This window comes from Pseudochaenichthys georgianus, chromosome 16 (genome assembly GCF_902827115.2).
Source record: "Pseudochaenichthys georgianus chromosome 16, fPseGeo1.2, whole genome shotgun sequence".
NCBI classification, from domain to species: domain Eukaryota; kingdom Metazoa; phylum Chordata; class Actinopteri; order Perciformes; family Channichthyidae; genus Pseudochaenichthys; species Pseudochaenichthys georgianus.
In genome coordinates this window covers 29,034,362-29,062,179 of record NC_047518.2, presented here as the reverse complement: position 1 = coordinate 29,062,179, position 27,818 = coordinate 29,034,362, and the positions used below count along the sequence as shown (strand labels likewise).

Below are 27,818 nucleotides of genomic sequence, written 5' to 3'. Positions count from 1 at the left end.
AGTCAGAGAAACATGGGCAAACCTGATTTTCCTTGATTTTCACCAACCTGGCAACCCAAAAGTCGATTATTAATGATGACCTGTGAATAATGAATAGGCCTACCTGGTATTCATGATGTATTAACTTCTGGCCACCTACTATAGTATAAACGTCTTATGAATGGTGTCCTATAAGAAAGTGGTATGTTTCCCCTTAGTTTTAGAGCGCATGTGATAAGAAAGAAAGAAAGAAAACAAATGTAAGTCAGAGGTGAGCAAACTGAAATACTTTGACAGAGAAAAATCGTCCGAGTAGCAATGTTTGAAAAAGAGAGAGAGAGAGAAGGAGAGAGATGTGGGGTTGAGGTTTGTCAATATGAACCAGTTGCTCAGAGAGGACGCTGGATAGAGGAGGACGGATGAAGGGAGGGAGGGAGCTCTGGGGATAAATGCGCTCTTTCATTTCAAAGTAAATGAAATCCGTTACTGGAGGCACATAATTACACCAAGAAAACTCCCGGAAAAACAACCGGTTTTTTCTTTATGATAGAAAATCAGCCGAGAGGATCATGAATAGTAAATCCACAGAGGAACGTCATCTGAAACCTTTTGCTTGATGAGAAGAGTTTCTGTCCACAGGAGAGCTTGAGCTTCAAAGGCGCGCTCCAGAGCCAGGGGGGATACGCGCGGTGCTGAGGGACTGTTTGGGAAGGTGTTACACATTAGTAATGGTTTAATGATTCTGTGCGGCCTCTTGTTGGATGGGACAGGTGCACGATTTTCACGCCCTAAACATGGTTCACGGAGGTGTCAATTAAGTATTTTCTTTTTATGCTAAAGGGATTTTGGTGCACTTAAATATAACTTTCTCCTGGGCTTTCAGCCTCATTTAAGAAAGGCAAACACGCCAAAATCACTGACAGGATTTCTCGTGAAATAGATTTATTTTTATTTTTTCACGTCTACTCAACAACTCGAGACTGTTTTTGAACACGCACAGCCGGCATGCCACTGCAGCCGCACAATTTGACCGTATTTTACGCATCTCTTGGGGAAAGAGAGAGCTGAAAAACCGCGTGGGCGTTTATGTGTGCGTGAGGTGGTCGCCGATGCTTTACATTTTCAACAGCTCAGGGGAGACCACTTTGTAAACAGAAGAAAGGAAAAAAAATAGTGAAGAGACTCTGCTTTCATTTAGTTTCATAAATGGAGCTGCGTAAATACCTGTTGTGCATGGAGTTCATCCTTCTCCTTAAAGGTAAGATTTATATTTGTAAACATATATTTTGTTTCAAAAGTCAAATTTGTATCTAAATATGATGCTTTTAAAAGGTAAAACTGCTTAATTAGAGTCTGAACAGAACATGACTCCCCCCCTGCTCTTAACTTTTGAACTTTGGAGAACTAAAGTCAACCTCTTGCCTATGATTGATGCCTCTTTACTTCCCAGTTGCTCTCCTGTCCTCCAGCACTGTCTCATGGGTGACATGGTCATTATAGCCTCCACATCTTTTGCACTTAAACAAATAACATATGTGAATGATTGTGTCACACGTGCCTCCCTGAGTCTCAAGGAGCTTTATTCTGTGATAGTAAGTGCCTGACCATGAAGACATTCTTAACATGATATTGTGCAGGAGAGCAGAGAATCAGTCGTAATAATATATGGCCACACTCCATTGCCAACGGATCAAAGGTATAGGATGTTGCGCATGAGTCCAACAAAGTAATGGTTTCTTGCTCAGAGCCAGATCCTTCAGTAAATCTATCAGTTTTGTCAGTAGTCCAGGAAGTATTTCATTCTTTTTAGATGCCTCCTACAACCAGAAGATGTTTGAAGCAATCAGATATATTGGCATGTATCCTCTGCTCTACTGGTTCATCTCCGCTTACTGCTGACACTGTGAAACTCAACTCCACAGGTCATATTAGCCATATCCATTGCTTTGACTGGATGTCTAAAGTTCCCCTAATAAGGCTATGCCATGTGTGTTTTCTCAAGCTTGAATATCAGCTCCCCTCCTGTACTCATGTCGGTGTGGCAGAGCAGCTTCACCTCATTGAGCCAGTCCTGTTCACCGGCGAGAAACCTAAGAAAAAGACCATTGTTGTCTACCAAAGCTGTGTGTAGGCAACTGATAAGCAGTAGTTTAACTGCTGCATTATAGCATGCAGCCATGAAGCAAAATTAGATCAATAGGCAATGATATTATGTTGTGCAAGGCGTGTTAAGTTTACCAGCTGACACACACACACACAGTCTCACTGGAGTTAATGTATAGATTGAGGCGTTGGCATTTGAGCCACATTTTTAAATGTAGACTAAGAAATGCTTATCCACACAGCCAGTTTTCATGGTATGCAACATGCTTCCCATCCAGAAGCTGAGGAATGAATGAGGACCACATACTTACACACCCAGATGCACACAGACACACACACATACACACACACACACAACTATTTACACATGCCAGCAGCCAAATGTTTCTGTGGTCGGTTTACGCGTTGCCCTCTATTATCAGTTTAAATCAAGCATGTATGTAAGGTATTTGTTCCCCTTTTTACTGTGCAACCTTTGATTTAATTTGTACTGTAGCTTATTTGATCTAAGTGTAAGTGTTCTTGCATCTGTATGAGTTTGCTAGGTTGTGCATGTGTCATGTACTGTAGGTGAGTAAGTAAGTGTGTAATGTTAATGGTTTCAGCAGAGCTCCCCTGATGTGGACAGCAGGCATTACTGAGATGTTGAACACAGGTGTGTGTGTGTGTGTGTGTGTGTGTGTGTGTGTGTGTGTGTGTGTGTGTGTGTGTGTGTGTGTGTGTGTGTGTGTGTGTGTGTGTGTGTGTGTGTGTGTGTGTGTGTGTGTGTGTGTGTGTGTGTGTGTGTGTGTGTGTGGTGTGTGTGTGTGTGTGTGTGTGTGTGTGTGTGTGTGTGTGTGTGTGTGTGTGTGTGTGTGTGTGTGTGTGTGTGTGTGTGTGTGTGTGTGTGTGTGTGTGACTCAAGTCATTCATAGATTTGAGCTATTATTCTCTCAGCTATCTCCATTGTTGGCTGACTTTCATTCCTACTCCCCCTCTTCTTCCACCCCCATTCCCCACGAGAGGGTGACAGAGATGAGAACAGAACACTATTAAGATAATGGAGAGAAAATCTGTGAAAGGGGGTGATAAGAGGTGAGGACGGGGGATGTATTGTAAACAGGAGTTGGTCAAATAAAGATGATAGAAACAGACAGTCGAGCAGACATTTCCACTGAAGGACATTTCACATAGGTGCTATAAGTCAGGGATGTAATTGTAAGAGGCAGAGAAACAGATTACGAGAAAGGGAAACTTAAAGTTGACTGTCATTTTCAGTGCTTGTGATATCGATATGTGGATATCTGGAGTGCCTAGTTGAAGCTGTGAAACAAGACAACAGGCAGATTTTATGATGGCTGCAACTTGGGACTCAACAAGCCATATAGATATAGCTCCCCTTTCTCTGTCACAATATAGGTTTTAGGAATATACTGCTCTCAAGCTGAGTATCTCCGAAAACAACTTGAGAACTACTTAAATTATCTTTTAAATTGACATCATATGTGTAATTCGTTGCACAATTCAAACGGGATCAAAAGATAATCTTTCTACCTCCATTGACTTCAATACATGATTTTTCCAAAATAAGGTCCCACGGAGGTCCACAAAAAAGTCTTACTTCACAGTTTTAGGGCAAAACATTTTTTTTTTTACTTGAAAAATTATCTTTTAAATTGACAAACATCATATGTGTAATTCGTGGCACAATTCAAATGGGATCGAAAGATAACGTTTCTCTCGCCATTGACTTCAATATATAATTTTTCCGAAATAGAGAGGCGAAGTCCCTCCCTTTCCGGGGGAGCTCCATGGGACCTTATTTCGGAAAAAGTATGTATTGAAGTCAATGGAGAGAGAAAGATTATCTTTCAATCCCGTTTGAATTGTGCCACGAATTACACATGATGTTTGTCAATCTTAAAAGATAATTTTGCAAGTCAAAAAAATAAAAATGTGTCGTAAAACTGTGAAGTAACACTTTTTTTGTGTGAAACCGCTCAATCAACTACATCTCCCGTCTCGCACCACACACCAAGACGGCTGTCACATTAGCACATTTCACTTCTTTCTTTCAGAATGAAAGTATTAAAAGAGGTGAAAATCACTACTCTAGGCATGTTGAGAGCTGTACATACACACAAGGGGAGTTAGTCGGTTCCGTAAGAGCCAGCATGCGGGACCGGGATTCTGGGATTTGTAGTCTTTCTAGTTGCTTATTTTTCATAGTCTTATATTTCAACAGTTTTAAGAAACTGGGACTTTTTTGACATGGAAATTATTTTTTAAGATTGACAAATATCATATGTGTAATTCATGGCACAATTCAAACGGGATCGAAAGATAAGTTTTCTCTCTCCATTGACTTCAATACATAATTTTTCCGAAATAAGGTCCCATGGACCGGAAGTAGATGGCCGGGACTTCGCCTCTCTATAAGGTCCCATGGAGGTCCACCGGAAAGGGAGGGACTACGCCTCTCTATAAGAGCAGAAGGGGATTTTCTCCAGTAGTAAGCCTTGTCTTTTGCTGTTAGTAAACACACACCATTCAAGTTTGGCACCTTCTCCCCAGTTCAATAAGCAAGAGAGAGAGAGAAAGCAGCAGTAGAGGATCAGTTACGCAGCGTCCACACGGCGGCGTGCGTTGAAGCTTGCGGGTGAGCTTGTCTGAAACTCGACCAACAACCAATCACATGAATCTCCCGCCTCGGACACACAAGCACGCGGTTTGATTGGCTAGAGCTTGTACTGGCATATGATTTGATTGGCTGACGCTTCCGCCGAAGCTTCAAAAGTTGAACATTGCTCAACTTTTGAAGCGAGCAATGCGAGCAAAGCGAAGCAACGCTCCCACAATGCAGTTCGGCAAAGCGTGACGTCACCCCATTCAAAGTGAATGGGCAGAAGCGTTGAAGCTTCAACGCACGCCGCCGTGTGGACGGGCCAAGAATGGGGATGGGTAACACGTATCTTCCCTCAAAGTTAAAAGAATACATTTGGAACAGTCCGGCAGTATTTTGCTCTGTTATGTCCGTGGCTGCGATGGCCAGAGTGACCCATACCACGGCAGAGGAACATATAGTAACAAATTACATCACGTATCAAAAATAAAACTTGGTTTAGCCTGAAATTAGTGGGCAGTTTCAGAGTTTTCCCTTTTGCCAGTCTGTTGTTTCGGGAAGTAGCTACCTTAAAAAGACATAGAAAGAGGTTGAATACAGATATAATCAGACAGACAGTGTGAGAAAGCAATTTGTTTTTGAACATTTTAGCATGTAAACACGTTCAAGAAGAAACCAAAAAACAACTATAAACTCACATTAGCCCAATTAAAACAACATACTTCAATGTCTCTGCATACTCCTATAAGTGCTGGCATGTCTCCATAGTATCCAAAACGTTTCAGTGTCAAGTTCAGTTTCTGTGCACACACACATACATCCTGCACAATCACAGCATACGCATACAGCAGGAGCAGCGCCCAGAGCCGAACGTGTGGTTGAGAGAATCTGGACCCAGTTCGCCTTGATAAATGTTTGCCGCCAGTTGTCATGGCGATAGGTGGTCAGACAGGCTTGTGGTAAAGTGTCATATATATATAAACCCCAATGAAAAAGGAACCAGAGAAGGGAGGACAGGACAGGGAAACAATGGTACAGTTTTGCGGGTTGGGAAGGGAGAGGGTGCCTTGTGGGAGAGCTATAGTGTGTGTGTGTGTGTGTGTGTGTGTGTGTGTGTGTGTGTGTGTGTGTGTGTGTGTGTGTGTGTGTGTGTGTGTGTGTGTGTGTGTGTGTGTGTGTGTGTGTGTGTGTGTGTGTGTGTGTGTGTGTGTGTGTGTGTGTGTGTGTGTGTGTGTGTGTGTGTGTGTGTGTGTGTGTGTGTGTGTGTGTGTGTGTGTGTGTGTGTGTGTTTTATGAGAGAGGGTAAAAGAAAGGAGCAATGTATGGTTTATGAGAGAATGAGTGAAATAGGAGGATGACAGAGAAAATCAGTAACAGAAGTTGTTATCGGAGGCCCAGTTTGTTGTGGAAAGCAATTTGGAATCACAGAGGGTGGGTGATCTTGCCACAAAAAAAGCCAGAAACATTTTACAACACTGTATAAGAAGGGTGGTGGGAGTAAAGGAGTACGCGAAATTTTGCAACAAGGCTGGATAGAAAGATTTGTGTTCCTTCTGGATATGAAAACGAAAGATTTAGTATTAAGGAATAACTCTCTCCTTGTCTAAGCATATTCCCATAGGTGAAGTGTTTTAAACATCTGCGCTAAATCTCAACAAATTCACTGGGAGTTTGGACGTTGAAATATTACAGGCTCACAAAGATATGCAGGATGAGCAGAAACAAGACTTATGTAACGGCTGTGCATTAGCACCGAGGTTAAATGCTAATGTTGACCTTATTCACCACTTATATCTTCAAATAAGCATTCAGGTGAATCTGAGGAGGATTGTCGTTTACATTGCAGGTGTTTTGCCATAAGCTAAAGTATTTAACTAATTCAAGTTTTGACCTACTAATGAAAATTAAATGTTATCACTAAAGTTAACATGAATGTGTTTCCCACTTTTCATATAAATGATTCCCATATTTGTTGACATTTAACTCAAAACCCCAAATCCGAAACCTTATTGTGACAAAAGTTGAGGGAACCCCAAAGTCAACACAACTCATCTTTGGGAAACATGGTAATGTGTACGCAGTTTTATTGAAATCTATCAAATGTTGGTTGAGATATTTCAGACTGAACCAAAATGGTAGAGAGAGCGTTGGAGAACTGATGCTGATGGCATGAATATAAAAACTCCCATATTTGTAGCAGTAGACAGCAGTATGTGAGAAAGGCAGAAGCAGAGATTGAAGAGAAACATTAAACATATCTAGTTTCCCTCTCAAAACCAAGTGGAATCCCCCTTTGATTGGACTGGCCGAGGTAACTGTCTGTGTGGGTGTCAGTGTATATTTGTGGGGAAGTATCTATAAAAGTATGTGAGTAGCTTGTATATAATCACTGTGCAGGGTTCTGGTCGTGCTCCCCATCTGGATTACTTTTCTACAGTGGAATCACCAGAGCTACGTACAGTAGGATGCTGCTAAATTACATGTCAAATTTATTTAGAAATACCCTTAAGCAAAACACATCCAACACAACCTGCTTTCCCGGGCTTCAAATAACATACAGTAAATGCACAAGTGGGACAAGTTAAATACTATCTGTCACGAGTAGCTTAGTGTTTCTGATACTTAACTGGAAATACTACACAAAGATGCTCTTTAATTTAGGTGAAATTGTGTATCTAAAGGAAATAGCAAGGTGGGTTTGTTTCCTGTCCCCTACTGACATCAGCAAACACTTCTCCTGAAACAGGAATGTTGTGTGGATCCATTTGTCATCAGTACGTACTCTGCAGTTTACACATTTTAATACAGAAAACTATCAAAGTGTAAAACAAACACGTCACGGCCTTGGTGTCAGCCTGAAGTTTACTCAGACCATACGTTTTTCATTTGTGGTTTATTGTGAAATGTCTCAACGACTATTTTTAGGATGAAATTAAATAACTTTGGTTATAACTTAATTATTATTATAGTGGCATCAACAGATCACTTTTTCTATTTATAAAATCTTTATGTCTATCTATTTCCTGTCCGCCTTAGCAGAACTAAATGTAAAACTATACTTCACATGTTGGCATGCTAACACGCTAAACTAAGATGGTAGGCTATATCATAAACATCATAGTTGTAGTTTCACTCAGATAAGCATCAGGCAACATTTAATCTATGTAGTTGTGAATGAAGCTACCAATATGGTTTTTTTCTGAACATTTAGACTTTCCCATTCAGACATGTTTCTAAGTTGTTTAATTGTACCAGTTGGAACATGTTTTCTTGCCTCACTTTACACCCAAACACAACTCTGTGAACTGTCTGACTACCATCTTGTTTCTCTCTCTTCTCTGTGTCTCCCTCACCTCTCTCTCGTTGAATGAAGGGCAGGCTTGTGTGTCACAACAGGGGGCTTACTATACTCCATAGTTTTTCTAACCCACACCCTTCCCTGCCTCTTCTCTCCCCTCTCCTCTCCCTCTTTCCCCTCAGACTGAACTCCCATTTTCCAGAGGTTGCCTTTGGTCACTCTGTTTATCCATCTTTTTCAGCCCCCCTTCTCCCAACCTGAATCCCCTCTCCCAAGGCAAAAAGGAAAAATAATAATCTGACTCTGCACTGTATGTACGCTTGTGTACACACAGTGCCCAGCTTCATGTTTTACTCATTTTAAAGGCTGCTTCATATTGGTAGTTCAACCCGTATTCGTAGCGCCTTTAAGTAAAAATGCAACATATCAGGAAACACGTTTATTCACTTTCTTACCGAGAGATTGATGAAAAGATTGATTCTATCATATTTGTACAAAAAAAGTGTTACTAAAAGGTAGTCCGGCACAGAACCGCAAGTGATTTGTCATTTTTAAACAAGATATAACTTGTTATTATGTTAGCTTCACATGCTGTTAGGACCATTTTGTTACTTTTGGCCAGAGCAAGGCTAGCAGGTTTCCCTTATTTGCTGTCCTTATGCTAAGCTAAGTAAGCTCTAGGCTGTAGCTTTGTATTTTATTCTTCTTTTGGTAATCTGTGTAGTAATCGTTTCTGTTATGTCTTTCAGGTTTGTGCCAGTGTTTCAACATTGATGTAAAGAATCCTCGCATCTTTACCGGTCCAGAGGACGCTCTGTTTGGCTTCTCTGTTTTACAACATGAAGACGGCGGAGAGAAATCGTAAGTTTCTTTTAGAGTGAATGAAGAAAGAACAACAAATAAGTACTATACAACTATCATAATTGTTACAAAAAGAGGATGATAATAAATGACTCACTGTGTCTTTGAAGGATGCTGGTCGGTGCTCCGTGGGACGGGCCGCCCAACAACAGGAAAGGAGATGTTTACAAATGCATCGTGGGAGAGGAGAGGAACTCAAAGTGCAGCAAAATAAATCTAGGTGAGAAAAGCAAATATCCTTAACATGTACATTCTCACTGATAAGTTACCCAGATGCTACAATAAGCTGTTTATCTATCTATCTCAGGTGAGACTGCTCTCCAGAACGTTTCTAAAAACCTGAGGAATTCTCACCTGGGAATGACGCTCACTCCAGACTCGCCTGATGGATTCCTGGTATGTGGTTTCAACACTGAAACACAATACATTTTATTTTTATTTTGTAGGCATTCCATTCTTATGATTTAGCTTGAAGGGTTGTGGTGAGACCAGGTTATTTGTGTATGTCTGAATTGTAATGAATCCTCTCTGCTGGTGTGTTTTTATTTGACCTTAGTTATGAGCTCACATGTGCGTCACAACAACCCCTCACTTCATTTGCACATTTACACAGTCAAAAACATATACCTAATTGGTTGACTGAACTGCTTTAAATGCATATATTGTAGTAGGCACAATACTGTAATGCCTTTATTTGTGTTGGCTGTGTAAAGCCTGCCCATCTCTGGAAAATGTTTGTTCCATTTTATGGACCAAAGTAAACAGTTTGTTCTCAATTTAAAGTTAAATCTCAGAGCAGGTCAAGTGCATGTCCTTAGTTTTGAAACGTTAGTTAACCCTGCTATTGTCTTCGTGTGTCCCCCCCACATTTTACTGCTGCTCTGGGTGTGGAGTCGTGTACAGTACACGAACGCCATTCAGTTTAGCCTAATTCAATGTGTGTGTGTGTGTGTGTGTGTGGTGTGTGTGTGTGTGTGTGTGTGTGTGTGTGTGTGTGTGTGTGTGTGTGTGTGTGTGTGTGTGGTGTGTGTGTGTGTGTGTGTGTGTGTGTGTGTGTGTGTGTGTGTGTGTGTGTGTCTGTGTGTGTCTCTCTGTGTGTGTGTGTGTGTGTGTGTGTGTGTGTGTGTGTGTGTGTGTGTGTGTGTGTGTGGGTGTGTGTGTGTGTGTGTGTGTGTGTGTGTGTGTGGGTGTGTGGTGTGTGTGTGTGTGTTTATCTTAACCCTAGTGGTCAGGTCTATAACAGGATCGGAATGCGTCTCCGGACCTTTGTTAATGACAGACCTACCAAAAGCCATAGCACCTCTCTCGCTTTCCTCTGTGCTCTCCCTCCTTCTTTTCTCTCATCCCTCGCTCCATCCCTTCTTCCCTGCCTGTCTGTGTGCCTGAGGAGAAACCCGTCTATAATGACTGGGCGAGCAAAACCAGGATGTTTATCTTTCTCTCATTCTTCCCTCATTTCACCCATTTTTGGTCTCTCCCTTTTGTCTCTCTGCCGTTTGCATGAGTTTCTCTTTTATCTTTTCATTCCGCACTTCCCCCCTTTTTGCTCCCTCTTGGTATGAAAGCCAAATAAACGGCGTGCTTTGAAGACAGAAATATTTTTTTTTACGACCCCCCCCACTTTCATCCCCTTTTATTTAGCACATTCAGATTTAAATTGCTCTTCTGGTCTGGTGTTGGAGCTCTGTTTAACCACTCTCGACAAAAGTGACTGCCAGCGAGTCAACAATAGCCTCTCCAACTCTCTGCCTCTCCCTCGTTTGTCTGTCCCCCAAAAACACACCATTGTAGTTTTCCATGACTTATTCCCTCTCATGACTTGTTTGCTTTTTGTTCCCCATTTGCCCTCACTTGGTATTTTGTATGTGTTTATTCAGTCACCTAACCACATCTACGTGTTAAAACCCTTTTATAACCAACAAAAAAAACACCGACACTTCTTGTGAGCATAACACAAACATTTGAAACTCAGAATGACTCCTGAAAATGGTTTCACCTGTCAGAAAGATGTTGATGTCTTTGCCTGTGTGTGTTTGTCAGGCATGTGCCCCTCTGTGGTCTCAGGAGTGTGGTACGTCTATGTTCAGCACTGGCATCTGTGCCTCTGTCAGCGATGACCTAAAGCCACGAGAGGCCATCGCTCCCACAGCACAAAGTAACCACACATTTGCACACACACACATTGAGGCAGAAAATCAAGCTGCATGGGCCTGTTTTTGCCAACCAAATGTTTTTTTGTAACCCCCTCATGTGGCAGGGTGCTCCACATACATGGACATTGTGATTGTGCTGGATGGCTCTAACAGTATCTATCCCTGGTACGAAGTCCAGAACTTTCTCAGCAACATCCTCAGCAAGTTCCACATCAGCTTGGACCAGATGCAGGTACAATTGCATGTGTATTTGCACTGCCTATAAATATAATTTACATTAGTAATAGAAACTTGTGGGTTAGATTTTGAGTGAGTCCCCCACATAAATCTCTGGAACCCCATAGCTGTTGCCCAGGAGAGTATGACAATATAGTCCCTTGAGTGAACACATGCACACAGTGACACGTATAAAGAACTAGTATGGCAAAAATGAGCAAAATGGATTGCTTTAGTAATGTAAAGAGACGTGAGCAGCACTAGCTTGAGGTTAGGGAGGAATGGAAGTCGGAGGGGGGGAACTGGGGACGTTTTTTAAAGCCGAACAACAAGAGGAGCGAGAGGGGGTTTGGGATTTGAAAAGGGAGGGTAAGGGGTAGCAGGCAATGTGAGGTGAAAAGGAAATAGCTTTGGTTTTTGAATGAATTCAAAAATTCCCCAAGTGCACTGTTTGCATTAACAACAGGATTTGTACTTAAAGAGATAGCTCACCAGAAACAAGAGTCTCAGATTATGCTTTCCACGATTACATGCCAGCACAAACATGTGGCATTGCTGATATACTTATTGTTAGGGATTAATTTTGTCTTTACTCCTAAGTGTCAAAGAATAATTCTCCTTACTCCTAAGATATTTGACCTTTCGGCCTGTTGACGTTTTACAACGAAGCCGAAGTCTGTTATCTGTCTTAGGGAATGGGAACTTATGAGTTTTGTGACCGGTCAACTCTCGGTCACAAGAGCCATAAAGTCAAATAAGTAATTCAGTGTCTCCAGGTGGTCACGTACACCTTCCCTCCAAAATATGGGTTGACTCTGAGTGAAGCTAATTAAAAGGTCTGCCAAGGGAGAAGGGATTCAGAATTGACATGGCAACCCACCTGAGCAGGCAGAACTTTCTGCTGCTGTGACTTGTGATGTGATTTCTCCGGCCGACCACGCTTGCAATAAACTGCCAGTGTTTGACATCAGAACTCCTGCTCGTCCTGTGTCTCCTTCATGAGTCGGTGACTCCCACTGCATTGCTACACAGAAGTTTCCTCCACACTTATGTGTTTGTGTGTGTGTGTGCACATTCAGGTTGGTATACTGCAGTATGGTGAGGTAGCAGTCCACGAGTGGTCTCTGAAGGACTACCAGACCACACAGGCGGTTGTGGAGGCCGCAAAGAACATCAGCAGACAGGAGGGAAGAGAGACGCGCACGGCATTCGCTATCCAGACTGCCTGGTAGGCCTGTCAATCACTATTACTGCAGTCTGACTGGCTGATGCTCCTTGTGCTATACTGCACATACTGTAGATTTGGCGGGCTCACTGGAAACTGTCTGGCTGTTTTGATTTTGCTATAACATTCTTGTTATTTGTTTCTAAATATGTCACTGTGTAATTTGTAGTTATAATGACAATGAGGTCTATTTTCTTATAGTCTGTAATATGCTCCAGTATGATCTCATCAGGCTGCGTTTGATTTACAGCCGACCAGGAAATTACACAAGGATTAGTTGTGTTACATTGGGTACTTAAAGGGAATATATAAAGTAAAACCCCTGTTTCAATTGTTGTATACATACAGTATACATATTGGTATCTAGAGTGCCTGCCCCAAACTGTGAAAACAGAAAACCCAATCAGCTTTTTGTAAGATGCTTGGTCACTGATTCAACAAGTAATTCAAGTTTTTTTCTCCCCTTCCTATGTCACATGAACGCGCATTAGAATATACCACCCCCTGTCCTTCTTGAAAAACAATGAGAACAGACCAGACTTGGCAAAAGTATGATTACAATTAAGTACTTTGGAACATTAAAAAATGTAAACATGTTGTATTATACTCCCAAAATATGAATTTGAACTTGAAATGTGCTTATTATGTCTTCTCTAATGTTGCTCTAATCAATATTTAGCTTTTACCAAATGACTTTTCGTAATTTAAAGTAGTGAAAAACCCACACATATATAATAAATCCTCAACTAAATCTCTGACAACTCACTATACGCTACTTTCCCAGCATCAGCAGGCAGAGAAGTTTAGGGACTAGCTAGTGAACGTAGTGGAGCGTTTAGGAGCTAAAGAGACAGGTATAGCCCTCAGGAGTTGGTGGAGACCAAATTAAAGCTTAAATGTACAAAAATTATGAATGCCACCTAGAATGCCACTGTATACCATCTTTAAACTACTCTTCTTTAACATGAATTGTTGCCTAGGTTTTCATCTTCGTAGAAGTCTGCTGAGGGTATTTGAGCTGGAAACCTGAGTCTAAAGAAACAGCTCCATAGGTTGAGGGTCAGTGGCTAAGTGAAAACGTCTATGTCTTAAAATATCTCTTTCTTTTCAAAATAAAATTCCTGCTTTATTAAAGTCATACCCACATGGAGCACCACACCCAGACCCGATGTGTGGCCACGGATTCCTTTTTAGGATGTGTGTGTCTTGGAGAGGTGTTCAACTTACACAAAGGCAGGCAGACACACAAACACACACACTCACACAGGTAATTGCTGAGTTTCTGTTTTCTGGTTCATTTAAAAGGTAAAAGTTGGAGTGGTTAAGGGGAATTATTTAAAGCTAGTTGAAAAGCAGTGACTGGAAATTGGAGCCAGTAAAATTGTGGCATTAAAACACCAGTGACGGGAAATCCAGACGCTCCTACTCGTAACTTCTCGTTGCTTTTTATCTTTCAATGTCATATAGTAAGAACACATCAGTAGACTAATAAAAAAGAAAAAACTTAGAAATTGTTAGTCGGAAGTCAAATCTTTAGAAATGTTTCTCAAGTGTGTGTGTCAGGTTTAGGAAATCAAGCCCAGGTTTCCAGTGTTGAAATAATTTAAGATCACTTTGAGAGGAGGTCATAGCAGCACTCCTGCTCATACACGCACACATACAGATGGACAGATAGCAGCGCTGGCACCAGGCAGGAAGGTGACGGGGTAGAAAAACACTGAGATTAGCTGAGCTGGAACCGGCGGCTGCCGACTCAGCACTGCTGCAGGTGTGGCACAGCCTGACCCCGCCTGGCCAGCCAAGCCGGGCTCCTACAGCTGTACAAATACACACACAGACACCCAGGTCTACTGTACAATACACAGATTAACAACACAGACCATTTATAAAGACTCAAAACAGACACTCAAATTCACATTGTATGACTATTCTTACGTTCTTAAGGGCTGACCTTCACCACATCCATTCCTTGGTCCCCTTTACCTTAACTGTAGCCCTCTTTAGTGCATGTTTGACCTTTAACCTTTACCCTAACCTTGTACTTATTATAAACTTAACCCTAAACCTAAGAACGTAGCTACCATACTTCCTAAATATATCTCCCTGGAAGCTCTTTATCATTTCATTTTTTGTGTGGACTATCAGTACACTGAAGAACTGTAGACTTAAACCTTGAGATTTGGCCTGAAGTCAGACTTTAAGTTACAAATTGGAGGATTTTATTTGACTAAGCGTAGACATACTTGCACTTCAACTTCCACAGCATCCATTAATGCTCTATCTCCTAACCCCTGTAAACTGTATCACATTGTTTTAACACTTTGTACAGATTACAAAAAACACATAGCGTGTTATTTAGTGAGAGTTGAAGGTGCTGGAAGGTGGATTGTATTACTGTTGGAAAGCCATGCTAACCGTTTGCCCTGCTTATAGTCTAAAAAATGGCAAACAAATCTAATGTAGCGTTATATTTACTCATGCAGACTTGAGGGTGTTATTGATCTTCTCTGCTAAATAATGCCAACAAATTATAATTAGGTAACCCTTAAGCGAATGAGCTTGAAATACAAAAATGTCTGATGGGAAAAAAGCATAGACTGTAAAAGTAGGTTTCTCACAGTGTGATGTTGACATGTAAATGTCATTAATCGAGTGCACAGAGGACAATTTGAATTAAAAGTAAATGACAGACCAATGCATGAACATCAAACAGTCGTCTACAATTGGATAAGCCACTAATTCTTATATTGCTCCACTCGTCTAAGACTCCGACTCACTCACTCACACACACACACACACTCACATACACACTAACAGTACACACACAGACCACTGTGCTGTGTCATTACCACACTGCTTTGACTTCATAAAATGGCTTGTAAATACAACCAGGCCTCCCAATTAGCTCCACTCACTTTCTCTCCTCTTTCATCTCCCCTTGCTTCTTCACATCTCTTATTAATCTCACCTTTTTTTTGTGCTTCCTACTTTTCCTTCTTATTGTTTGTTTTCTCCTCTACTTTTCTCCCATCTTCTGTATCCTTCTGATCTTTTTTATTTTACTGTACGTCAATCAATCTTACATTTTTTAACACCACACACCCTAATACCACATCAGAGCAGGACTTGTACTTTACAGATGTAATATTTAGCCTGAAATTACTGTCTTTTCTTTTCTTTTAATTTGGATGACAAGATTTCTCTCTTTTCTGATATTTTTTGTAACCTTAAGGTTTATCTGCATTTCATCCAGCCTTTCTCATTAATTTGTTATACTCCATATTTCTCTTTCACCTCTCTCCTATTTTCTTCTCCTTTCTCCTTCTCGGCACCCTATGTAATTTGGAGACTGCATAGGGGAAACGGTTGTTTTTAACTCTGAGTTTCTTGCGGCTGACCACAATGTTATATTTAGACAAGGGCTGGAGTTAGGACTGAAAATGACTGAGTTCACTTGCTGTGACTACTGTGTGTGTGTGTGTGTGTGTGTGTGTGTGTGTGTGTGTGTGTGTGTGTGTGTGTGTGTGTGTGTGTGTGTGTGTGTGTGTGTGTGTGTGTGTGTGTGTGTGTGTGTGTGTGTGTGTGTGTGTGTGTTGTGTGTTGTGTGTGTGTGTGTGTGTGTGTGTGTGTGTGTGTGTGTGTGTGTGTGTGTGTGTGTGTGTGTGTGTGTGTGTGTGTGTGTGTGTGTGTTTTCCCTTTTGCCAGTCTGTTGTTTCGGGAAGTAGCTACCTTAAAAAGACATAGAAAGAGGTTGAATACAGATATAATCAGACAGACAGTGTGAGAAAGCAATTTGTTTTTGAACATTTTAGCATGTAAACACGTTCAAGAAGAAACCAAAAAACAACTATAAACTCACATTAGCCCAATTAAAACAACATACTTCAATGTCTCTGCATACTCCTATAAGTGCTGGCATGTCTCCATAGTATCCAAAACGTTTCAGTGTCAAGTTCAGTTTCTGTGCACACACACATACATCCTGCACAATCACAGCATACGCATACAGCAGGAGCAGCGCCCAGAGCCGAACGTGTGGTTGAGAGAATCTGGACCCAGTTCGCCTTGATAAATGTTTGCCGCCAGTTGTCATGGCGATAGTGGTCAGACAGGCTTGTGGTAAAGTGTCATATATATAAACCCCAATGAAAAGGAACCAGAGAAGGGAGGACAGGACAGGGAAACAATGGTACAGTTTTGCGGGTTGGGAAGGGAGAGGGTGCCTTGTGGGAGAGCTATAGTTTGTGTGTGTGTGTGTGTGTGTGTGTGTGTGTGTGTGTGTGTGTGTGTGTGTGTGTGTGTGTGTGTGTGTGTGTGTGTGTGTGTGTGTGTGTGTGTGTGTGTGTGTGTGTGTGTGTGTGTGTGTGTGTGTGTGTGTGTGTGTGTGTGTGTGTGTGTGTGTGTGTGTGTGTGTGTGTGGTTGTGTGTGTGTGTGTGTGTGTGTGTGTGTGTGTGTGTGTGTGTGTGTGTGTGTGTGTGTGTGTGTGTGTGTGTGTGTGTGTGTGTGTGTGTGTGTGTTGGTCTGAGGTCCCACTGAGAACAGGTTTCTCGCAGACAAACAGGGTGCGGCTTGATCTGTCCGTGTGTTTGTCATTTAGATTTCCTCTCTGTATCATGGCACAAGCGGATGGGTATGCACAGATGCGGTCGCTGTGTGCAATGACACACACACGCTGCATGCAATGACCAAATCGAGTCAACCGGCAGCTAATGTATGTGTGCCAATTATGACTAATATCGTTGTGGGAAAGACCAGTTGTGATTTGGACCACTTGTTTATCTTACTTGATGGGAAGGAACTTAAATCCAACTTTCATTGTTTTGCTGGCTATTAATTTTCTCAGAGAAGAATTTGAAATTGTATATTATCTTATGTATATTTGAGATTTTATGAATGTGTCTGACACTCCCTCGTGTCCCCACTCTCCCTCTGCTCTTTCATTTCTTCCCATTCTTCTTCTCACTCTTTCTTGTGTTCTCTGTTTTTAGTTCAAGATCATTTAGATGGATATTTTAGCAAAGTAGCATGATATTATTTAACCTCAGTCTGTTGCTTTCTTTGTTTGTAGCACAGAGGCGTTCAGTGCTGAGCGTGGAGCGAGGGATGGGGCCGACAAGGTCATGATCGTAGTGACGGACGGAGAGTCACACGACGGGGAGGAGCTGGAAGGCGCTCTGAGTGAGTGCATCAGCAGAAACATCACCAGATATGCCATCGCTGTGAGTACATCTCATCAGCTCTATAGGGTCATTCTGCCTCCCTAGATAATCCTTATATCTGGAGTTGTAGGTCCTTTGTACAATGACATGAGTGAAGCTATGTGGAAAACACACAAACAACTAACTATCAGTGGGGTGTGTAGAGCATCCCTGACATTCCTCACACATTGTGTGAAAGTGGTACGGTGAGCGTATACTCCCTCAAGAAACCACACAATACCACTCCCCCAAAAATAACACCCCTAAATGACCCCCTTTGGTCTACTAAAATAGCAGAGTGGGAACTAAAGCTCTTCCTTTCCAACCCCACCCGACCCCCTCAACACACAGAAGCACACTGAGTGGTGGCATGGTTTAGTGTCAGACAGACTCTGGTGGCCGGGCGGGATGCAGACCTCTCCCTTCCCCACAAGAGAAGCTGGGGACCCCAATGGGGACCACAGAAAAGGAGAAATGAGCAGGGGGAGTGCCACTTTAGAAATGTCTGTAGACGATGAAGATCAGATATACCTAGTGAGTTATGGATGGAGAACAGTTACAAAACCTAGGAGGTCCCATTGTGTTTGATGTTTGGGTTATATACAGCTTGGTTGGTTTGTTCTGTGCTAGTTATCCATGGTGCCTAATTTCATGGCAATCCATCCACCACACAGTGAAAGGGAAGGGTCAACTTACTAAAATGTACTTAAGGAAAAGTATTGTTCATTAATAATAATCTAGTGAAATAACTACTTGAATAGTAAAAATGTGTCTCTTAAAAAAATACTCGCATACGGAATGGTTGTATTTTGTTTCAAAAGGTAATTATGAATATGAAATGCACCTTAATTTTCCTTAAAGTGTCAAATCCAGAACCATGTTAATGACAAAATACATACTTTTAGGTACAGTTTAATCTCTTAAAACAAAGTGACCAGAAAAAGCTTGTCAATAACTGAATCCTCAAAGGAGAGGCTCGTGTGGGTTCAGGCTATCTCTCGATGTTCTCCCGAGACCATCTATTGATTTTGAAGTGTTGTAGTTTGTGCATAGCTTAATGTAATGGAGTAGAAGTGCATACTTTCTATTGAAAATGCTTTTGAGTAAGAGTAAAAAAAGAGTAAGAGTAAAAAGTGTACTGCAAAACAACTGCTCTTTCAGTTTCAGTTAAATTCACTTAAAATTCCTCGAGTACATTTAGGTAAATGTGATTCGCTACTAACTTTTGCATGTGAGCAACCTAATGTTAGGGTTAATGTAACCTTCATTTGAGAGAAGGAAACAGACAGTCAGAGAAACAGTCAACGGGATAGGTATAGAACCTGTAATACAAAAGGAAACAAACAAAGCTGTATGAAGAAAACAAGATCAAATGAGGTGGGTTTTTTGGTCAATGTTTTCTCAAAAAGTCAAAGTGATGACCGGTAAGAACTTCTTGTAATAGAGCCCATGTTTTGATGCTGCTCTCTGTGCAGTGCCTGTGTGTAGGCTGTGTGCGTGTGGAGTGAAAATGGCTCACATGGGAGGACAGATCTTCCAAAACAAGATCGCAGTCTGTGTTTTATACATCAGTGCCTGAAGTGTGTGTGTGTGTGTGTGTGTGTGTGTGTGTGTGTGTGTGTGTGTGTGTGTGTGTGTGTGAGTGTGTGTGTGTGTGTGTGTGTGTGGTGTGTGTGTGTGTGTGTGTGTGTGTGTGTGTGTGTGTGGTGTGTGTGTGTGTGTGTGTGTGTGTGTGTGTGTGTGTGTGTGTGTGTGTGTGTGTGTGTGTGTGTGTGTGTGTGTGTGTGTGTGTGTGTGTGTGTGTGTGTGTGTGTGTGTGTGTGTGTGTGTGTGTGTGTTGTATTCATATATTCAAATGACATTGCGTTTCCAAGTCCTATTAAATCTAGAAACGTGTTTTATATTCTATGGCTTTCTCTTTCCTGTCTTTATTCTTCTATTTCTCTGTTTATGATTATGTGAAAGCCAGCAGCAGCCTGAGAGGAATTGACCAGATCTGAATGTACATCTTTACATGAAAGCTCTCTTCACGTTACACACTAAACCCCTCCTCATCCCTTACCCTTTGAAAACAGAGGATTTCCTTAGTTAGCGTGGCAGCTGGAGTCACAGGGGGAGATTCCTGGTTTTGGTTTCTCTTATGGAATTTTCTCATTTGTACTTCAGGCGTTAAGCCATAAGCCACTGCTGTCATCTCTTCACCTCTCAGCTAGGGCTGCGCTCCTAATTTACAAATCTCTGGTGGATACCGTTTCCTTCGTTCTAATGTTTTCCAGTCGCCTTTAGGTATTGCTTGATTACTATTAGGTTACACAGGCAGTAATGCACCTATGGAGTTTGTTTATTTTCATTTACTTAATTGAATCCTTCAGTTCCAGGAAACTCTTATGCTACTTTAGAATACATCTCTTGTCCTCCTTCAGACTTATATGATACCTCTCTACATTATCCCTCAGAAACATGGAGAAGTGATTTCTCTGATACATGCCAAAGTGTCTGTGCAAGTGCTCTGTTTCTGTTGCTTTCACCTCCTTACTCTGCCTCCAGCTTAATGTTGTCAATGTTGTAAAGTGCTTATATTATCTGCTTATTCATTTACCGTATTCTCTTCTCTAAAATCGTTTTCCTCTCACTTTTTCTCTCACGCTGGCCTCCAGGTTTTGGGTCATTACATCCGCCGACAGCAGGACCCTGAGACGTTTATTAAGGAGATCAAGTCTATCGCCAGCGACCCAGAGGAGAAATACTTTTTCAATGTGACCGATGAAGCCGCGCTCAATGACATTGTGGACGCCCTGGGAGATCGCATCTTCACTCTGGAAGGTTAGTGATACAGAGAAGGAGGCTGTGGATAAATGTAAAAAAAAAAAACAAGAAAGACAGCGGCACAATGTAGCACCAGGGACCTCTGTAGTTTCAAACCCCATCATTTATCAGCCGGTTTAATTTTTTTAAACCCATTCATTTGTATTTATAGTTGTGTCACAAGATAGCATTCTAACTGTTGGTCAGTAGTTCTTATTTAAGTTTTATGAAAGCATTTAACCAACACCATTTTAATTCAAAATCACCTTCTTTTATTTTAAGTTATACATACAGTATTTTATCTGCTGTCACTTTACAGGATCATCTGATGTCCTTTTTTAAAGTTTAAAATGTACTCGCTACTCACAAAGTAATTCAGATTATTATTTACAGTAACACTTTCAGATTAATCAACTAACTTTGATTTATAAATGATATTGAATTGTCAACACAACCATGAGAGCTCGCAGACTGAAAGTAGAATCTGAGAAAGAAGACGGAAAATGAAACAAGAATATGAAATAATATTTTTGGATAATATTTTAAGAGTGTGGGAAAAAGTGACGAAGGATTAGATCCATGTGAGAAAATACACAGTAGCTCTGCAAAGAAAGCAATGGATATGAAGTGTTTAGCTATCACAATAACCCCGGGAACATGAGAGGAAGACTGACGAAAAGCGATGCCACCCTTAAATGTTTAGGGAAATCAGAGAGTAATGGACAGGAGGAGAGGAAAGGGTGAGGCATGTCTGTCACCTGCGGTCCTCAGGGGGAGTGAGGGTGCCAATGATGCCATCTACATCAGATCCTGAGAGGGAGAGGAAGGAAGGGAGGAGATGTGTAGAGAAACGTGACTACAAAGAATACTGACCTGCTGTCTCTGTCCTCCTGCAGGCACTCTGGGCTATAACCAGAGCTCGTTCCACATGGAGATGTCTCAGATCGGCTTCTCCACACACACTCTGGATGTAAGTCCAGGAGCTGTTCATATCCATGTGTGAAGTGCAGGTTTTCTTTTGTCTCATCCATGCCCTCCTCCATTCTTCAGGATGGCATCCTGTTTGGGATGGTGGGCGCCTACGACTGGGATGGTGGAGTGCTGAAAGAAGGAATCAATGGACGCATCATACCGTCCAGAGAGGCTTTTGAAAGCGAGTTTCCACTGGAGCTCAAAAATCATGCTGCTTATTTAGGTACCCATATATCACACCACGTGATATCAAAAGAATCATGCTTGTGGTGCTTTTGCATGTTAGTCTATTACTTTACAGGTTATTGTGTTGTTTGAGCTTGGGCTGATCCTACCGGGGCGATGGATGCATTCATGTGTTGGTGGAAAGCCTGGACATTAGTGCTGTCTGCAGGGCTGACTTTAACTGCAATTGGTACCCCGAATCACCCCCCACCTACAAGTTTGTTTGGTTAGAACTGCAACAATGATACACACAATCAATTAATCTGCAGAATATGTTCTACATTAAAGGTGAAGTCAGTGAAAAAAATGTGATATTTGAACTCAAATCCCAAAAAACAGATATCCCCCTCCAGATTTCCCTTCCCTCTTCGACCACTGCTTTTGTTTTTACACACCCATGGCCTTCCCTCTGTCCTCTGCAAGAGCACAAACCCACTTGGCTGGGATAATGTTGTGTAGCATGATCCGAGCCACTGTGTTTGTTTTCAATTTACAGAGCCAGCACTATATATTTTTCCAGCACCAACACAAAACGGACAGTGTGTGTACTGTGAAGAAATACTCGCTGCATTTTCCAAAAAGTGTTTTGGATATGAAATGCTGAATGCACCTTTAATAAAGTCAACAAAGTAAAGGAGTGGAGTCCATAAAATATCAGACCATAATGACAGCAGCTTGTTACAATTTCTCAAAATGTAAAAGGTAACATCTTCCATTTATTATTTAAAAATATTCAATTAAAAATCACATTAAAAGACAGTTGCCAAACAGTGAACCTTAGGCCTGTTTGGGTTTAGAGTGGCACTTACTTTATTCACCCCGTTTAAAATCCAGCTACCTAACTTAAACCTCTCAATGGAATACCCTCCAAAATGCATATGATCCTTTCCAACACATCCTTGTTTGATTATTGTTTATCTTAACATAACTTGTGAATGAACTCCTGTTCTGGAGCAAGCTCTCAAATCACACGTCAGAGCTCTTTCCAGCAGCACACCAAAACACACACCGCCTCAGAGCAGGCTGAAGTCAGACCACACTTTCAACTGTATGAATGTGTTACACGATTTAAACATTGACAGAAGTATAAGGTGAACCACACATGTGACGCATTACTTTACTCAAGCACATTTCTTTGTATATTTCATTGTCAACAACACCAGTTTGAGTCTTTAACTCTTTACTGAAGACCATAGATTAGGTTGCAGTGTTAAAAGATATGTTTGTATCTGTCCCCAGGTTACACAGTATCTTCTGTGATAGTTGGTGACTGGAAGAGGCTGTATGTGGCTGGTGCTCCTCGATTCAAACACAAAGGCAAAGTCATCTTGTTTGAACTCAGCGATGATGGCGATGTCAACATTGTACAAGCCCTGAATGGAGAACAGGTAAACCTCTCTGTTCCTCTCTTTTCCCTACAATACCTTTTTCTGTTTATTTGTTAAAGCATACCAAATTAGGAATCTCATTTGTCAAAGATTAGCGCAAGGGCTCCATCTAGTGGCAGTAAACTGGATAAGAATGTTTCTGTCTGCAGATTGGATCTTACTATGGCAGCGAGGTGTGTGGGCTGGACATCGACCAGGATGGCATCACTGATGTCCTTCTGGTAGCTGCGCCAATGTTCCTTGGCTCAGGAAACAAGGAAACTGGTAGAGTGTACATCTACACCCTCAGTGGGGTAAGACTGCAGTGTTCCAACTTCTTCTTATTGATTACATGCAGTCCATGAGAATACACAACATTAGCAAACTCTTGTGATACTTCAATCATTATTTTCTCAAAAGATGTATTTTTGTTACTTCCAATCTTCTTTCTTTGCTCCCAGGAGGAAGTGTTTGTTTCCAATGGTACTCTGAAGTCAGAAGAAAAGTCCCAGGATGCCAGGTTTGGTTACGCCCTGGCGGCCGCTCCAGACCTCAACCACGACGGCTTCACTGACCTGCTGGTGGGGGCCCCGCTGGAGGATGATCACAGAGGAGCCATTTATCTCTACCACGGAGACGGTATTTACGTCGGGCACAATTACAAGCAGGTACCCGTCTTTTGCTTACATTTACATTTTCGTAAGGTGTATTTCAAGATGCAATCAAACTGACTTTGGTTTTCTGCCTCTTGGCTTCCTTCAGCGTATTTCAGGGGCATCGATTTCGCCCTCCATTCAGTATTTTGGCCGCAGTGTGAGTGCTCGGTTGGATTTGGATGGAGATGAGCTGATAGACTTGGCAGTGGGAGCACAGGGCAGCGCTGTGATGCTCAGGTGGGTAGAGGCCCAAATAGGGAGGGAGGGAGAGAGTGACGGAGATTGAGAGAACAGATTTTCCTTTTCTAGCTGTAGATTTACGATGTAGTCAAATTACAGGTGTGGCACTAGTATAGAAGATTGCCAGTATGTATTAAGAAATATTCATATTTAGTTCATCAAAATAGTGTGTAGTCTCTCAATCAATCATTTCTGTTTATTTTTGTTCTGGCTTTGTCTTTGTTCCCCACTCCCAACACACACATTAGTGTAATAATTAATCTGCCAAAAAAAAAGACAAAACACAATGAACAAAGATTCAGATGAATTTCAAATGTTCTATAGATATTGCAATCTGTGTAGGTAAATCGTGTAGCTAAATTCAGATTTTGTGTTGGTCCTAATCCAAGTAATACACCCCCTTTATATCTGTTGGGTCACATGGCTAAAAATGATATCCCATGTTCCTTCTATCCCCAGCTCTCGAAGCATAGTGCAGATCAACGTGAGTCTGTCCTTCCAGCCGCACTCCATCAACGTCATTCAGAAGACCTGCCAGAGGGGGGGCAGAGAGTCGGCCTGTCTCAACGCCACCGCCTGCTTCACTACCGTCTCCCGCTCCCCCGGCCCACACACAAACAGCTTCAGTATGACACATTGTATTTCTTACCCTCTCTAATCCTAATAATGAGGACTGGAACAGTTGTGAACTGGCCAGACATGCATAATAATTACAAAAGGGATTTACCAACACTTACCATCTGTCCTAATTACCTGCCCTCTCCTCAGATCTGTGGGTGTCGGCCATGTTGGATGACAGGAAGTTGTCTGCGAGGGCCCTGTTTGACGACAGCTCCCACCGTCAGACCCAGCTGGCGGTTCGAGTTCACACAGGACAAACGCTCTGCTACAGAATGCCTTTCCATGTCTATGTGAGCAATGCTACACACATCCACCACACGTTTCACATTTAAATGCCTAGGCTACTTTAATGCATCACTAACATGTATGCCTGTCTTTGTTGTAGGACACAGCAGATTACATCCGTCCAATAAGCTTCTCGCTGCGGTTTAAGATCAACGATACAGAGAGTGGCCCGGTGCTGGATGAAGGCTGGCCAACAACCGTCAAGAAATCTGTGAGTGGTTATCGTTTCTAGCTTTCCGACGGCACCACATGACCTCCCACTGTTCTCAAACTAACCGGACACACATGCATTAACTGAAGCCTGGAATATGGATTCAACCTCCATGCAAGGTATTAATCAAACTTGTCTTCCTACACTTTGCAGATCCAGTTCTTTAAAGACTGTGGTGAGGACGATGTGTGTACAACAGACCTGGTGCTGCAGGCTCATATGGACATCTCCGGGACGAGGTACATATTTTAGATCTTCCTCTCATTCTCTTTTCTTTCTGCATCAGTTTGACAGGATCAGACATCTATTCTGTTGTTTCAGTTTTCATTGTGTTTCCTCCACAGACAGAAGCCTTATGTGATTCGCAGCCCTCGTAGGCGTCTGGCGGTGGAGGTGCAGCTTCAGAACAGACTGGAAAACGCCTACAACACCAGCCTGACGCTGAGCTATTCCCGCAACCTGCACTTCTCCAGCCTCAGCATCAGGGTAAACCACACACATACATGCTGCAAACACACCAGGCATTCACACATAAACACCAACAAACTTACATGGTTGTTTCTTTTCTTTTGATGTAGGAGGATGCCAACTTTAAGATTGAGTGTACAGCACTTGGAGCCAACAGCCACTCGTGTAATGTCAGCTATCCAGTATTTCGCTCCCAGTCAAAAGTATGTCCATGCCGAGAAAAATAGCTCCATCCTTCTCTCGACTCGGCCCACTCATACTTCACTTCCCCCATGTGATATGTGTCACTTCAGCAGGCTGTTCTCTTTTGTTTGTTTGCAGGTTAACTTCATGTTGGAGTTTGAGTTCAGCTGCACCTCTCTGCACAACCGAGTGCAGATGAAGCTTCATGCTAAAAGGTATCTCACCAAAGCAAAACAGAAGTTCAAAACTACTGAAAACCTCAATAAAACATGGTTTTAAATATGGCTTCCAGAGCATCAAATCAAGTTTTATTTATATAGCACATTTAAACGATTTTTGGTCGAGCCAAAGTGCTGTACATACAGTAAATTGCATATTCTTATGCAATAAGCTCCTGAGTTTACTCTATGTAACCGTCTGCTTCTTTTACAGTGACAGTGTGGAGAGAGAGGACACTTTTGGGGACAACAGTGTTCAGCTGCAGAGTTTCGTTCAGTACGAACCAGAGTTGTTTGTTATCAGGTATGCTTGTACAACAATATGATGTATTAGCTACTTCAAAGAGTATTGTATTGATGTGTTTTTTAACCCCGTTTTTTTGTACAGTGAATCTAATTTGAACCGATACGAGGTCCACCCCACTCGCACAGCGTCAGAGGCTATTGGACCAGAGTTTTATACACAACTCAAGGTATGGCTCACATGCATACATAATATTGTTGATCTAAAAAAGAATAGATGAGGCAAAATTGCAGCTTTTTTTGTTTTTAGCTGCAGAACCTCGGATGTTACTCTGTGAGTAATGTGTTGCTGAGGCTGCTTCTGCCCTCAGTAGCTGCAGGAGACACAGTCTTCATGACCGTCACTGATGTTTCATACAACGTGAGTAGTGCTGCAGACAGAGTGAGGGTTTGTATCTCTCATTTAGATCGTATCTGACTCATTTGAATGTACCCATAGGCCTCGTGGGTGAACTGCAGCGTGCTGAGTGATCTGCCCCAGCTGAAGGCCAGACAGAGAGACGTACGCTCCCTTCACCCAGAAGACATGATGCCTAACGACATACTGGTGAGGCCCCTGGTAGCAACGAACTGAATGAACACAGTGTGGCATCAGTATACGTGTTAACATGCATGTTTATATATTTGTGTTTAGAACTGCAGCAGGTCATGGTGCACTGAGGTTGTGTGTGAAGTAAAGCAGCTTTTACAAGGGCAGTTCGCTCTCATTCGTGTCAGCCGCAGAGTTCATGATGACTTTTTCAGAAAAGTGAGTTACACAACAGAATGCTGATGCTCATTTCAACATATTTATTTTTTTGTCCTGTGACCCAATCATTGGTCATCACTTCTGTGTCTCCTTTTTTAGGCAAAATATAAGTCAGTGAAGATAATAGGGGCCTACAGCCTCGCAGCCCAGGAGACTAACCTCATTACTCTGGGCACAGGAACAGTCTGGAGGGAGGTAAGAAGACTGCAGTCGGATTTCTTTTGACGGAGAACGGGAATGGCATTTAGTTTCTCTAATCTCTCCCTTCATCTGTTATGCTGTAGACGGTATTGGAGGTGCTTAAGGGCCGAGCTATTCCTATCTCGCTGTGGATTCTGATCGGTAGCATCATTGGAGGTTTGCTGCTACTGGCCCTAATCATTTTCATACTATGGAAGGTATTTCAGTTTTATATTTACCTAAGAATTGCTTCAATAAAATGAACGTGTTAAGGGTGTATTCTAATCATCTACAATGATCTTTTCATCAGCTGGGATTCTTCACACGCAAACAGAGAGGAGAAGATGAGAACCATGAAGACTGAGCCCAAACATCGCTGGAATGACAACAATCGTTTGCCATGACGACCACCACATGCGCTGCCTCTCAGCAGCCACAGAGACAGTTTGGATTCGATCCACAGACCCAACAGGACCTCCAGGACCAAAGCGAACATCACAAGGGTCCAACACAAATGCACTACCCATTATTTCCAGGGTCGGGAGCACTTATGTAAATAATCTTTTTCTATTTTTAAGGAAACACCAAAGTGTATTAAATCACAATTCTTCTATTTAATATACAGACATCATCATGGATTTACATTTCAAACAATCACTCCGTTTTATGTTTGTCTTATAGTTTTGTGTTTGTTCTTCGA

General features: G+C 42.0%; 1 protein-coding gene across 1 annotated transcript; it reads left to right on the top strand.

The window, feature by feature from the left end:
• Nucleotides 1–1,185: 1,185 nt before the first annotated feature.
• Nucleotides 1,186–27,745, top strand: LOC117461320 (integrin alpha-10-like). Its single transcript, XM_071205890.1, has 30 exons — nucleotides 1,186–1,237; nucleotides 8,732–8,843; nucleotides 8,954–9,063; nucleotides 9,151–9,239; nucleotides 10,884–10,998; nucleotides 11,101–11,228; nucleotides 12,292–12,440; nucleotides 17,507–17,657; nucleotides 20,294–20,459; nucleotides 21,338–21,411; nucleotides 21,492–21,636; nucleotides 22,878–23,026; nucleotides 23,176–23,319; nucleotides 23,467–23,673; nucleotides 23,768–23,898; nucleotides 24,361–24,527; nucleotides 24,670–24,812; nucleotides 24,908–25,018; nucleotides 25,172–25,257; nucleotides 25,363–25,504; nucleotides 25,597–25,689; nucleotides 25,808–25,884; nucleotides 26,102–26,191; nucleotides 26,276–26,360; nucleotides 26,441–26,551; nucleotides 26,630–26,737; nucleotides 26,825–26,938; nucleotides 27,038–27,133; nucleotides 27,223–27,336; nucleotides 27,429–27,745. Exons 1-30 carry the CDS (start codon nucleotides 1,186–1,188, stop codon nucleotides 27,480–27,482), a joined length of 3,513 nt encoding a protein of 1,170 aa, XP_071061991.1. The 3' UTR covers nucleotides 27,483–27,745.
• The last annotated feature ends 73 nt before the right edge of the window (nucleotides 27,746–27,818 follow it).

Coding starts and splice junctions, on each gene's coding strand:
- LOC117461320 (XM_071205890.1), top strand. CDS start 1,186: ATGGAGCTGCGTAAATACCTGTTGTGCATGGAGTTCATCCTTCTCCTT. Junction 12,441..17,506: donor TTCGCTATCCAGACTGCCTG/GTAGGCCTGTCA, acceptor CTTTGTTTGTAG/CACAGAGGCGTTCAGTGCTG. Junction 26,361..26,440: donor AGTTTTATACACAACTCAAG/GTATGGCTCACA, acceptor TTTTGTTTTTAG/CTGCAGAACCTCGGATGTTA.